Here is a 13,019-nt window from a genome sequence, read left to right as displayed (position 1 = left end):
ACTGCCTGAGTTGGGGGGAGGAGAGGATCCCTGTCTCTTTATTAAAGTCTTTGATTCGTGGTAGTGACCACGTTGACGGAGGTGGAGTGCTGAAGGATGGTTCTGGAACACTTTCAGCGTTTCAAGGGTGCTGCTGCTCATAACCGGGAGTCCCTCCAAAACTAAGGTGGTCATCAAGTTGTGAAAGAGGAGCTTCGAGGCACGTTCTAGAGGGACAAAATGGGGGGCCGCAGAAGAGGCCAAGAGCAGCACCGGAGCGAGGTGGGATCATCCTCCAGATGTCAAGTTGCTAGGCAGAGCTCCCTAGAAAAGAATAAGAGCCTCTGACCCTTTACACAGAGCCCCAGCTCATGTCTGTCCTTCCATCCCTCACTGATCCATCCAAACTCCATCCCCTATCCACTTACCTACACATTCACCCATCCACTCATCGCTCTTCCATCCCATCCCCCACCCCCACTCGTCTGTTCACTGTTCCCATCCATCCATCCATCCAGTCACCCACCCCAACGAGCCATTTACCCATCCATCCACCCACTCATCTCTCTTCCATCTAATCCTCCATCCGCCACTTAAACTCCTTGACACGATTTTGTTCACTGCTGTACTCCAGCCCCTAGAGCAGTGCTGGCACATGTAAGTGCCTAGTAAGTGTTCAGTTAATGTATCCATCCATCTATCCATCGATTTACCTCCCCATTCCCCCACCCAACATTTTGACTACCCACAATTCCCTACAACTCAAGGATCCATGTTCTTTCATGAGGATAAGGAAGGAAAGATTTCTGGGACCATCAGGGGATGGCAGGTGGATGAGGGGAAGGTCCTAGCTCAGGATGAAATCCTCAATCAAGTGCCACTTGGGAAAGAGGGAGAAACTACAGTCCGCGCAGAGGGTGCCCTCACAGAGCATCTCGTCCAGAGTTCACCTTGACAGACAGGGAGGTAGAGGAAAGCAACATGCCCAGTTCCAGCTATCAAGGCAGGACTCAGCTCAGGGCTGTGGTGCCACTTCAAGCTGCTTCACACACCAAGGCCCAACCAAGAGAGACATGTCTCAAAGAGACTAGCAAGTCGGCTCCTCGAGAACAAAGACAGTAGCTTTTCTCAGCTGTGTTTTGCCTTCGGTTTTGGTAACGAACCCTGGAATTAGACGCACGAGCAGAAAAATGTCTCTCCCATGGCCTGGCGGAGCTGGCACGTAGCAGACACAATAAACATTCGCTGCCTTCTTCACGAACTCCTTGCTCCTTCTCTGTCCACCCCTTACCTGGAGACATTCTCCTGGGCTCCATCCTCAGTGCCCTCCTTCTTTCTTGCGCTGCATCACCCCCACCCCACCCTGCACACCCTTCAACTGCCAGCTCCCTCCTGATCCTCCAGATCCCTGAGTATTTCCCACTATCTACAGGGTACTTCCACCTGGACTTCCCACAGCACCTCCAATGCAGGGTGTCCAAGGGCGGGAGCATGCCTGGCATGTTCAGAAAAAATGAGAAGGCTGGTGTAACTGGGACCAGGGAAGCCAGCAGAACAGCTATAGGCAATAAGGTCAGAGAGACATGGCAGCAGGGGTGAGTGGAGAGCTCTCGGAGGGTCTTGCAAGCCACCGAGGGCCTTTGGCCTTGGCCCTGCACTTGGGAGCTACTGCAGAATTCCGTGCAGAGGCATGACTGGATTCAGCCAGAAAGCTGCATGGGAACTGCCTGAGTCATTCTTTGTTTCCCCCTGCAATTTCCAATCAGTGATCAAACTCTGCCAAACCTGCCTGTCTTTACTTCTCACTTCTGCCTCTCCTCCCCACTTCTACTACTACTCTGACAATTTAGGACCTAGTTGTCTCTAGGCTGGTCTCTGCAAATAATTCCTAACTGGCCTCCCTGTCTCCAGTCTCTCTCCTTTCCAGATTACACTCCCCACTGGTCACTACAGTGACTGATTTAAAATTCCAGCCACGTGAGTTGCCCATGTCACCCCCTTGCTCAGGACTCTTCAGTGGCTCCTCACCTGCTGGAAAATGCCTATGATCCTAATGAGGTGCAGGATTACTTCCTGCCTACCTGTCCTGCCTACTTCAAAAGGTTAAACTGCTAATGGTTCCATCTTCTCCCCCACCAGAAGTACACACATATATCCTCACACTCCACTGAGTCTCCACCTTGTGCCTTTGCTTACACAATCCCCATGGCTTGGAATACCCCCTACCAGCCCTTTTTTCCCAGCAAATTCTTCTTTCTTTAGATGTCACATCCTCCAGGAAGCTTTCCATGATTTCTTTCCTTCCTGCCCCAACTGAGGCTAGGATAAGCGCTCTTCTCACTGTTTCTACTTCTATTATGGGCAAGTATCCACCATTACATTGTCATTGGCTGTTCATTTGTCTGTCTCCACACTCAACTGTGAAATCCTCAAGGGAAGAGACTGCACCCTTCACTTTGGACACCCGAGCTCCTAAAACAGGGACTGGAATATGGTGGGTGCTCTAAATGTTTTGTGACTAACTAAATGGCCCTGGCATACCTTCTCACGAGGGGATGGCAGGAGGTGTGCCTTGGTGCGAGTACGGTTTCTGTCGGAGCTGGGGAAGGTGAAAGAGAAGGAAGAGGGCTGAAAACTCTGAATTTGAAAGTCAGGAGAGAACCACCAAGAACGGCATGCTGGGGTGGTATCAAGCCCTCCCTCTCCGCTACGGGCTGCTCGTTTGTCTCCCAGGACAAAGGGCAGCTGGCTGCAGGCTTTACTCACCGGGTGTCTGTCCCTCGGGTCTTGGTGATGAACACTGGAAGCAGAGGCCAGTCAGAGAAATGACCGTCCCCCGGGCCAAGATGTGGCTAAGGCAAAGGGGGCTGAAAGGATCCTGGCCAGGCAATACGGAGAGGGGACTGGGTTCGTGGGAAGGGGTCCTGCGCAGGTCCTAGGGCTGGCTGGGAGATGGAGGAGAGGGGCACAGACCCTTGGAGAGATCAGCTGGGATCAGGAGGGGGTCAGGGATGGGACCTGGGGGTGTGGGAGGGTCTCTGATACAGCGGGCCTTCGGTGGGGATCACCGTGTTTGGATATCTGAGTCCCTCGGTCTTGTGTCTGCTTTTCCTTGGTGGGTGCAAGGTTCAAGTGGTAGCCAGCCACACACAAGGCCTCATCGGTGAGTTCTTTGCTGATCCGGGTCAGGAATTCCTCAGAACGGGATAAGGAAACCTTCTGGAAAAGAAGGCAGAGGGAGTCAGCCCGGAAGCTCCTGCATGGGGACTGCAGGCTTTGGGCTCTGGGTCTAGGGAGTCTGGGGTTGGAGGGTTGAGCCTGGAGATTTGACCTAGAAGGTTCTGGGTTTCGGGGGCCCCAGGGCCATGCTGGGACCTACAGGTCTGGGCCTAAGGGCTCAGGGTTGTGGCTAGAGTCTCAGGGATGGTGGGACTCAGGACTCCTGGCTCAGACCCCTCGGCTGGGTGCCTCAGCCCAGGAGCTCTCCACTTCATTCGCCGTCCCGCCCTGATGTGCCCACCAGGGCTCACCAGGCCTCCACCCACGGAGGATGCAGCTGGCAACAGTCGGCTGCCCTTTTTCTCTTCATTCTTGGTAGGAGTCGATGCCATCCCCCTGGGAACAGATGGAGCCTGTGTTAGGCTGAGAAAACCAGCCCTCTGTCCCCCCAAATTCATCCCTCCACCATTTCCCGGGTTCAAACTGAAACAAGGACTAAGGATGAACCATTCTGCCAGCCTGATTCTCTGTGAAAGAAAAAAAAAAATCGTGGCCTTATTTCTTCCTGGCAGACGCCATAACAAACCCCCTCGCCCCACTTTTTCCTCCTGCCCTCCCAAGGCCGTTCCCAAGCCAAGGCAGCCGACGTGCCGCCCCGGACCTGGCAGACGGGTTGAAACCTTCGGCTACTCGGCAGGGAGATGGGGAGGTCTAGGGGGCCTCTGCGGCGGCTGTTACTATAGGAATTGCGCGCGGAGGGGAAGGGGACGGGGAGATGGAGATGGGGAGGAAGGTTGAAAAGAGGTGGAGTCGGGGCGGCGCCGCTGCCCGTGGCTCTAAGAACCTTGGTGTCAATGGAGATTCCGCAGCCTCGTTGCTAGGAGGTGTATTAGGGGTTCTAGAACCTAAGACGGTGCGAGGGGGACATTTTCCCAGCAGGCCTCCTGGGCCCCTCCGGCCTGTCCTCTCGATCCCTCCCTGGGGCTGCGACCCCAAGCGCCAGGAGCTTGAGTAGCTGGGCAAGACGACGTAGGGTGGAGCCTGGGACCTGATCCTCCCGCCACTAGGGGGCGTGCAAGAAGCAAACCCGCTCCAGGGCTCCCTCCAGCCTCTCTATCCGGCCATTCGTACCCTGGAGCCAGCGAGAGCAAAAAGGGGGCGGGAACGAAAAAATGTGGACTGTACCAAAGGACCTGGCTGCCTCTCGGGGAGGCAAACACACAGGCGGGCGGAATCATTTCTCCTCTTCGACGCTAGGAAGCCATATCTCCGGGGAAAAGGAAACCAGAGTTATTGATCTAGTCATCCTTCTCTTTTGCTTTCTCCTCCTCAGTTCCTTACTCGGCTCGACCTCGATGGTTCTTTGCTCCCCCTCCTCCCTCTGTGCTTTGTTACGAGTCCACGGAAAGGGGAGGAGGAAGGACAAGGAAAAGGAAGCGGGCAGTTCTTAAAGGGGCAGGGGCCATTTTTTAAGCTTCCAGTTTTCCTTTCTCTTGTCCCGCCGAGACTCTGTCCGAAGGGTGGGTTCCCGGAAGACAGCGCTGCTGGACCGTCAGGGCTCCAGCCCGAGGCAGGGGCGCCTGCGGGGCGGACGGGCGGGTGTGCGCGCGCCCCCTGCACCCCGCACACGTCTGGGGCGGCCCATGCTCCCGCGGGCTGCGAGCTCTCGCGCCTGGGGCCCGGCGGGGGCAGCGGAGTCTTGCGCGCAGCGGGCGCGGCCGATGCGCCGGGCCGGAGGGTGAGGCCGCGCGGCGGGCCTGGGACAGCGCTTGTCCCTCCGGAGCGAGCCCGGGGCGTCAAGGTAACCGCGGCGATGCCGGGCGAAAATATCTTCCTGTTCGTGCCGAACCTCATCGGTGAGTGCGGCCCGCGGCCCCGGCGAGCCGGAGGGAGAGCGGCCTCGGGCGGACTCCCTGACCCTGCCCTGCCTGTCTCTCCTCTTCCCCGTTCCAAGGTTATGCGCGGATCTTCTTCGCCATCATTTCTTTCTACTTTATGCCCTGCTGCCCCCTCACGGCCTCCTCCTTCTACCTGCTCAGTGGACTTCTGGACGCTTTCGATGGACACGCCGCTCGAGCCCTTAATCAAGGTGACAGGCGCCCCCTCCCAGCCACTTGGGGACCCAACAATCCTTTGCTCCCGCCCCCTTCCTTCTTAGGGAGGGCGGGATTTGGAAGGGTTCTGTCATTTTCATCTTGTATGTAGCGGAAGGGATTTAAGGTAGCTCTTGGGAAGAACTCACTGATTGTGAGGGGTGTGGGAGAGCAAGACAGCATGTGGCAGTGGCAATGCTGGAGGTCTTTCTGAACAAGAATCCATTCAACAAGTGTTTCCCGACGGCCTACTGTGTGCCAGGCACAAGCCGTTAGGCATTCCAGAAGGCATGTTTACAGGAAGAATGAAGAGGGAAGGAAGGTTGATTTAGGCTTTAATCTGTTCTGCAGACCCACCTCTAAGACGGGACCTAGAGCCTTGTTCTGGGGTTGATACATGGTAGAGAGCTTTCCCACCCCTGTCCTTCACTGTTCCTGCCACACTCCCGTATCTCCTTATTTCATGTCATGGTGCCCCTGGCCCCCAACCTCGTACCCACTGACATCAGCCGGCTCTCCTCCCTAGATAGTGGCTGTTGGACATTTTCAGTCTTCTTGTAGACTCAGCAGCAGAGTGATACACCAAACATGGGACCTGTCGGGGATCCACAGCCCCTTTCCACCTAACTGTCTCGATTTTTCAGGGACCCGGTTTGGGGCCATGCTGGACATGCTGACGGACCGCTGCTCCACCATGTGCCTGCTGGTCAACCTGGCCCTGCTATACCCACGGGCCACCCTTCTCTTCCAACTTAGCATGAGCTTGGACGTGGCCAGCCACTGGCTGCACCTCCACAGGTCCGCTGCAGTTCTGGGGCCTCCTGGGGGGTGTCAACCAGTTGAGGGCGACGCTGCTGTGGGAAGGGGTGAGATTAGATGGGAGATAGTCTGGGATGATGGCTTCAGGCTTCTTGGAAGCCCTCTGGTTTTAGCCTCTGCTTAGTTGAAGGACCCTGGGCAAGTCGTCCCCATCTTCAGTCCAGTTTTCAGTTAGGGAAAACAATCCCTAAAACCCTTCTGGTGGGAAAGTCCAGGATTGCCCATGGGTGCTAGCTCCTTGGAAGGGGTGTGAGGGCTTTTGAATGTGATATTTGAATCCTGTCCCTGACCAGGTAATTGTGTGGCTTTGGGCAAGATAATGGAGTGGTGCTCAGCTGTGCCCGTCTTCTTCACCTGTACCTTAGAGTCAGTCCTGATGCCCACTGCATGGCGTTGATGTGGGGATTAGACAACGGTTCATGGTATCTGAGCTCACAGATTCCTCCTGCTTTCTCCCTCAGTTCTGTGGTCCGAGGCAGTGAGAGTCACAAGATGATTGACCTGTCTGGGAATCCGGTGCTTCGGATCTATTACACCTCCAGAGTGAGTGCCTCCTGTCCCTCCTTGTATTGGCTCAGCTTGTGCCAGATCCTGGGCTGAGTGCTGGTGGCTGGTAGGAGGGGGCCAAGCACAGAGCACCACCAGCCCATTCTCCCCTAGGAGAGGAGCTTGTAAATGGAAGCAAGAAGAAAGAGTAGGATTGGCAGGGGGGAGGGCTGTCTATGTTTCCAGGCAACAGGTGGAGCTAAGACAGGACTGAAGGGGAGGGAGGGGCCAGCTCTTGAAAACACTTAGATTCCAGGATGTGGAGTTTGGACTTTATCCTGGGAGCACAGGCAGACCCTGGGAAGAATTTTCAGAAAAGAAGTAGTAACATGCCGAGATTGCTCTCTCCTCCTCCCCTTGCACCCCAGTTTCCCCAGTACAATTACCTGGCTTCAGGACCCTAAGTGGTGGACGGGCTCTTGGGGGGCACACTGCCCCTCTGCCTCACTTAAGCAGCCTTCTTCCTGTTTGTGCAGCCTGCGCTGTTTGTCCTGTGTGCCGGAAACGAGCTCTTCTACTGCCTCCTCTATCTGTTCAACTTCTCCGAGGGACCCTTAGGTAGGAGATGAAGGGCTGGGCCAGAGGATGGGGGCTGGGGGGGGGCTGGGGCACCTGGTGTGCCCAGGGAAGCTTCTGGGCTCTCTCCCTCCCCTGCGGCCTATTGTCTCTGTATCTCCCCCACTCCTTTTCCACAGTTGGTTCCGTGGGTCTTTTCCGAATGGGCCTCTGGATCACTGCTCCCATTGCCTTGCTCAAGTCCCTCATCAGTGTCATCCACCTGGTCACAGCTGCCCGCAACATGGCTGCCCTGGACGCGGCAGACCGTGCCAAGAAGAAGTGACCCTGAACTTCCAGTGCCCCGGCTGCCCACCTGCCCTGGGAGTCTCGCTGGGTATACGGCTCCCCTCCCCCTCCTAGGAGGTCTCAGTCTCACGTCTTCCTAATGTGTTGTCCAACCTGCTGGGATGGGGAATCGGCCTCTCTTTGGCAATGCCGTGTTCTCTGCAATTCTGAGGACCAGTCTCACTCCTGTGACCCCTCAAGGACGCGGCTTCAGTTCAAGAAGGATGCTCAGGAGCCCTCACTCATCTAGGTGATGCCCCTTGGGCCCCAGGAGGCCTCTCTGAGGATTGGGCATTTCACGTCCTGCTGGCTCAGCCCTGGCATCTGGCTTGGCCTGAGATTTTCAGGCCACACAAGAGTGGGAGATGGTGTAGGGGTCAGGTTTCCCCAAAAGCAGGGTAGTCGGGCCTCTGTCCCTGGCCAGAGGAAGCCTGAGTGTGCCAGCCCAGGAAGGAAGGGCCCATGTAGAGCTTTCTAGATCCTTCCCTATTGCATTCTGCTCTATCCTGTCTACCCTGGCCCTGGAAGCCTTGATAATAAAGGCAGTAGCCTCACTATGCTGGACTTGGCTTCCTTTGAGATACTCTTGGACCAGGGCCTGGGTCGAAGGGAGCCTTGGAGAAAAAGGAAGATCGATTTGGGTGCTCTCTCCCAGTTGCTAGCTGGTTCCTTCCTGTGGTAACACAGTGACATCAGCGAGAGGCCCTCCTGCCCCCAAGGCCACTGCCCACCTGCTTTATTTTCTTAAAGTACTGTCACTGGCTCTCTCTAGTTTGATACACTTGGTATCTTCTACCCACATTAGACTAAGTTCCATGAGGGCAGATTTTCTTGTCCCTTCTCTATCCCTAGAATGGAGACTAGCCTTAACCTGCCATATAGTAGCTGCTTAAAATTTACAATTGGATCAGTTGGTTTCTCAGTTTGGTCCTTCGACCACTTCTGGGGTGTTTCTTAAAAAGGCAGCTTCTCGGACCTTTCAGAATCTCTAGGGTTGGGCCCAAGAATCTGCAAAATTTTAAGTTCCAAGTAATCCCTCCTCCTAATGACCAAGAACCGCTGTTCTTTTTTAAGCATGTTTGAGCACCTACTGTATACCAGGCACTGTTCTGGGCATCTGTCCCTCACAACTACCCCTACCATTTCCACTTCTTCTGCCACCTGAGCCTGCCATATGCCAGTCCCTGCTTTTGGGGTTCTTTGCAGAAGTTACTCATTTAATCTTCAAGGGGCCAAGAGGTGACATTAGCTGAACCTCAACTCCTATGTGAGGCAAGGGGGCTCAGAGGGGCAGCAGGCAATTGGCTCGCCAGCCCTCTTGGGAACTCACAGGAAGTAGTGACAAGGCAGCCAGGGAGGTGCCTGGTGCAGGGAGTAGAAGGCACAGTAGCACCTCACTTGGGTTTTGGTGAGGCAGGGGATGGAGAGAGAAGGGTTAGTGCCGAGAAGAGGATTCCCAGCTGAGGGAGGAGTGAGGGCAGAGGCAGGGGACCAGGGAGCGCCCAGGGCAAGCGTGGACTTTGAAGTCCGGAGATGTGGCTGCAGCCTTGTGTGCTGGGGCAGGGAAGGGGAGAGATGAGGCCCAAGAGGCTACAGGGTCAGCCCCACAGAGCCTGTTAGGGCATTTGGACTTTATCCTGCAGGCACACGGAGTCACTGAAGGAATCAAAAATTAATGAAATATTCAGATGGTAAAAAAAAACTTGCAAAAGTATGATAAATTCTCTTTTCACCTGAAGCTGTCAGTTCTCCCCAGAAGCAACCACTGCTACTCATTCCTGGTGTATCTTGTCTAAATAAATTCTTTACGTCTACGTGTGTATATTTCCATATTTTGAAATTCATTCTGTCATTATAAGCTAGTCACTGTCTAGCTTGTAACACAAGCTACCACTGTTCTAAGTGCTTTTTGTGGGCGTAACCTCATTTCTTCTCACAACTGGTCTTTAAGAGTGTATGCTCGGGGCGGCAGACATGGTCCAGTGGTTAGGGCGTCTGTCTACCGCATGGGAGGTCTGCGGTTCAAACCCCAGGCCTCCTTTACCTGTGTGGAGCTGGCCCATGCGCAGTGCTGATGCGTGCAAGGAGTGTGGTGCTACGCAGGGGTGTCCCCCATGTAGGGGAGCCCCACGCGCAGGGAGTGTGCCCCACAAGGAGAGCCACCCAGCGCGAAAGAAAGTGCAGCCTGCCCAGGAATGGCGCCTCACACAGGGAGAGCTGACACAGGATGACGCAACAAAAAAAGAAACAGATTCCTGTGCCGCTGACAACAGAAGTGGACAGAGAAGACACAGCAAATAGACACAGAACAGACAACTGGGGCGGGGGGGGGGGGGAGTGGAGAGAAATTTTAAAAATTAAAAAAAAAAGTATGCTATGTAATATGTTAATCCTACTACTGGGCTCATTTTACAGCTAGGAAATGGTGGGCCTGAGAGGATTCCAATCTGGCTGGCTTGGCTTCAAAGCCAGTTCTCTGAAATGTTTGCTACTCAACTGTTCCGTATCAGCCATCTTGACTGTTGCATCATATTCCTTCATTTAACCGGACCGTGCAACCATGAGCAAGGATGCAGCAAGTCATCTTGGGTCTCATTTGGGGGCACTTGGAGGATGCACGTTGAAGGGTTTTAAGCAGGACCATGGGAAGTGACAGGTTTGTGCTTGAGAAAGATAATGATAAACAAAAATGAGCTGCCTGCCAGCTCTTGGGGCCTCCCCCTGTCTGGACTCCTGCTCCCAAAGGGGAGATGGGTAGTGGGCAGCCAGCTCCCATGGGGTGGGGGGGGTCCTCCGGGCTCCAGAGCATTTTATCCTTCCAGGGGTCCTTTGTGAGTCAGCTCTCCTCTGTAGCCAGGTGCTCCCTGCCTTCCCTGCTCCCACAGCTGCCAGCCACTCCTTGGTTTTAACCATTTCCAGGAACATCAGAAGTCTGTGATGAAGGTCAAGCTTCTGTAAATGCATCTATATGTGATCTAAAAGGGGGTTGGGGGTTGAGTGTGTGACATCCTTCCACTCAAGGACATGAGGCACTGGCACTGAGGATCCTCCCAGGGAAGGGCTCGTGAGCACCTCTCCTGGTACCCTCAGTCTCATGTCCAGAGTGGCTGGACTGTCTCCCGGAGGCACCTGCCAGGCGCAGACCCTGTATTTCCAAGCCAGGACAACATGGCCCTGTGACTTCCAGGGGGCTGGGCCAAGCCTGGGCTGAATTGGGTCCTGGAGTCACGAGGGAGTAGAGTGGAGTCACATCTGTGCTGTGGCACTTCCTGGAATCCAACTCAGCCTTCTGATAGGATGGGTAAGCTTCCATTTGCTCACTCCACTCATAAGCTCACAGCCTGGAGCGGGCGTGGCCAGGGCGCTGCCACCCTGCTGTCCCACAGGCGGTCCTGAGCTCCCCCGGCTCTCACAGCATAAGCCACTAACACTAGCTGCTGTGACAAACCCCAGCACGTATAGTCACTCAAACGTAGTTTATTTCTAATACGTAAAGCCCTAATCAGAGCCTTCTGGCTGGGAGGCGGCTCCCCTGCAAGCGGTGACTCAGGGCTCAAGTTCTTCAGTCTAAGGTCCTTCTGTTTTTGACATATGGCTTCTAGGACAGCCCTGCTTATTTGCATCACTGCAGGCAGGAGACGCACCTGAGGGCCTGCGTGAGGCAGGTTTTTTTTTTTAAAGATTTATTGATTTTACTTCATTTGATGTCCCCCTCCCCTTGTTGTTTGCGCTGTCTGCTGTCAGCTGTCAGCTCTCCGTGGCGGTGCGGGCCAGCTTGCCTTCACCAGGATGCCCTGGGAATCGGACCCGGGGCCTCTCACACTATAGATGGGAGCCCAATTGCCTGAGCCACATCCGCCTCCAAGGCAGGTTTTTAGGGGAAGGCATGGCATGAGTGCATATTACTTTCACTCACATTCTGTGGGTTATAGCCCAATCACGTGGCCATATCTAAACTCAAAGGAAGTTGGGAAATAGTGTAGTAAGCCTAGGAAGAGGAGGAAATCGTTTCGGTAAATAGTATCTTAACATGCTGAATATGATCTTGCTGCTTCAAGATGCAGATTTTCCCCACAAGATATGGGTCCTTCAGTTACAACCATTTGTTCCAGCACAGGAGAAAAGCAGGCTGCATTGAACTTAATCAGGGATCATCCCGTACTATATTTTATGGGCAATTTAAGACACTTTCAAGGGTAAGTTTGGTAACCAATGCTTTCCCCCATGGAGACTGACTTAGAACCTGACTCTGACGTGAACTGGAACTCCACTGCCTTTCCAGGGAGGCCTGCTTTCCTGTGACAGAGGTGTACTTTCTCTCCTTTAGTTTACACTCAGCGCTGGGCCCATCTTCACACATACAATTTAAAAGAGCAGTTTGCTATATTACCTTATCAGTTCTCAGTCCTGTGAGGTGGATATAGCAGTCAGAACAGTCTGTGTTATGCTGTGGTAACAAATAACCCCCAAATCTCAATTGCTTAACATGGCAAAGATTTCTCTCAGTCCTGCTACATGTCAGTGGCTGCCCAGCTGGGTTCTGTCCCACTTCATTCCCCCCTGGTACCTACGTTGATGGAGCAGCCTCTAATGGGAACACTGCTGGTCACCATGGAAAAGGGAAGGGAGACTATGGGGAACCATACACTGACTCTTAAAAGCTCTGGCCGGAAATAACATGTCACTTCCCCTTGCTTTTCATTGGCCAGACCTAGTCACATGGCCAAGCCTAAAGGCAATTGGAGTCCACGTGGAGACTGAGTCGTCAACTGGAAATTAGTCTAGAGACATGGATCTTGAAGTCAGTGGGGTAGAGACCATTTAAAGCCACAGGACTGATTCATGTTGCTCAGGGAGATGGCAGGTGGGAGAGAGAAAAGACAAAGGACAGAGCCTTTGAGGAACCCCACATTTAGATGTTGAACAGAGGAGGTGATGTTGGCCAAGGAGACTGGAGGAACAGCTGGTGAGCAGAGGAGGTGATGTCACGGGAGCCTGGTGCGCAACAAGGGATGGCTAACGAGCTGAGTGATGGGGGCGGCTGAGCAAGACGAGAAACTGATGCTGGATTTGGCAACTGGGATGGCACTGGTGATGCCGACAAGAGTAGTTTCCTTGAAATGAGGGGTGGAGACAAGCTAATTAGATGAATGGGGTGGCTTGCAGAGATAGTGAAAAATGAGAAATGGAGAACTCAAAATTTGGCTGTGAAGGAAAACGAGAGGAGAGGGAAAAAATGAAGCACGGATACATGCTACAGCATGGGTAAACCTGGCATGCTGAGTGAAATAAGCGAGACACAAAAGGATAAACAGCGTATGATTTCTCTTACACCAAATACTTAGAATAAGCAAATTCATAGAGGCAGAAAGCAGAATATGGTTCTCAGGGGACTGGGAGAGAGGGAGAATGGGGAGTTAACAGGTACATTATTTGTGATGAAAATGTTCTGGAAATAGTGGTGAAGATTATACAACATTGTCAGTGGGACAATGAAAATGTTCTGGAAATAGTGATGAA

General features: G+C 53.7%; 2 protein-coding genes across 3 annotated transcripts; one reads left to right on the top strand and one right to left on the bottom strand.

Moving 5' to 3' along the window:
- Positions 1 to 6: 6 nt before the first annotated feature.
- Positions 7 to 4,686, bottom strand: LOC111760807 (putative protein T-ENOL). 2 transcript variants are annotated; one of them, XM_058286085.2, is made up of 6 exons: positions 4,384 to 4,686; positions 3,510 to 3,594; positions 3,048 to 3,198; positions 2,746 to 2,779; positions 2,521 to 2,578; positions 7 to 303 (listed from the first exon to the last, which is right to left on the bottom strand). In XM_058286085.2, exons 1-6 carry the CDS (start codon positions 4,434 to 4,436, stop codon positions 268 to 270), a joined length of 417 nt encoding a protein of 138 aa, XP_058142068.1. In that variant the 5' UTR covers positions 4,437 to 4,686; the 3' UTR covers positions 7 to 267. The 2 variants fall into 2 exon arrangements, with proteins under 2 accessions (XP_058142068.1, XP_071067302.1); XM_071211201.1 differs by lacking the exon at positions 4,384 to 4,686 and adding an exon at positions 3,860 to 3,947.
- A 236-nt stretch (positions 4,687 to 4,922) lies between these two features.
- CDIPT (CDP-diacylglycerol--inositol 3-phosphatidyltransferase) lies at positions 4,923 to 9,313 on the top strand. Its single transcript, XM_004479341.4, has 6 exons — positions 4,923 to 5,054; positions 5,153 to 5,287; positions 5,936 to 6,089; positions 6,572 to 6,653; positions 7,133 to 7,214; positions 7,352 to 9,313. The coding sequence occupies exons 1-6, from the start codon at positions 5,012 to 5,014 to the stop codon at positions 7,495 to 7,497; spliced, it is 642 nt and encodes a 213-aa protein (XP_004479398.1). The 5' UTR covers positions 4,923 to 5,011; the 3' UTR covers positions 7,498 to 9,313.
- The last annotated feature ends 3,706 nt before the right edge of the window (positions 9,314 to 13,019 follow it).

Source organism: Dasypus novemcinctus, chromosome 23 (assembly GCF_030445035.2).
Source record: "Dasypus novemcinctus isolate mDasNov1 chromosome 23, mDasNov1.1.hap2, whole genome shotgun sequence".
In the NCBI taxonomy this organism is placed as follows: Eukaryota; Metazoa; Chordata; class Mammalia; order Cingulata; family Dasypodidae; genus Dasypus; species Dasypus novemcinctus.
Note: the sequence above shows the minus strand (reverse complement) of the source record. Positions and strands in the feature narration are given on the sequence as shown.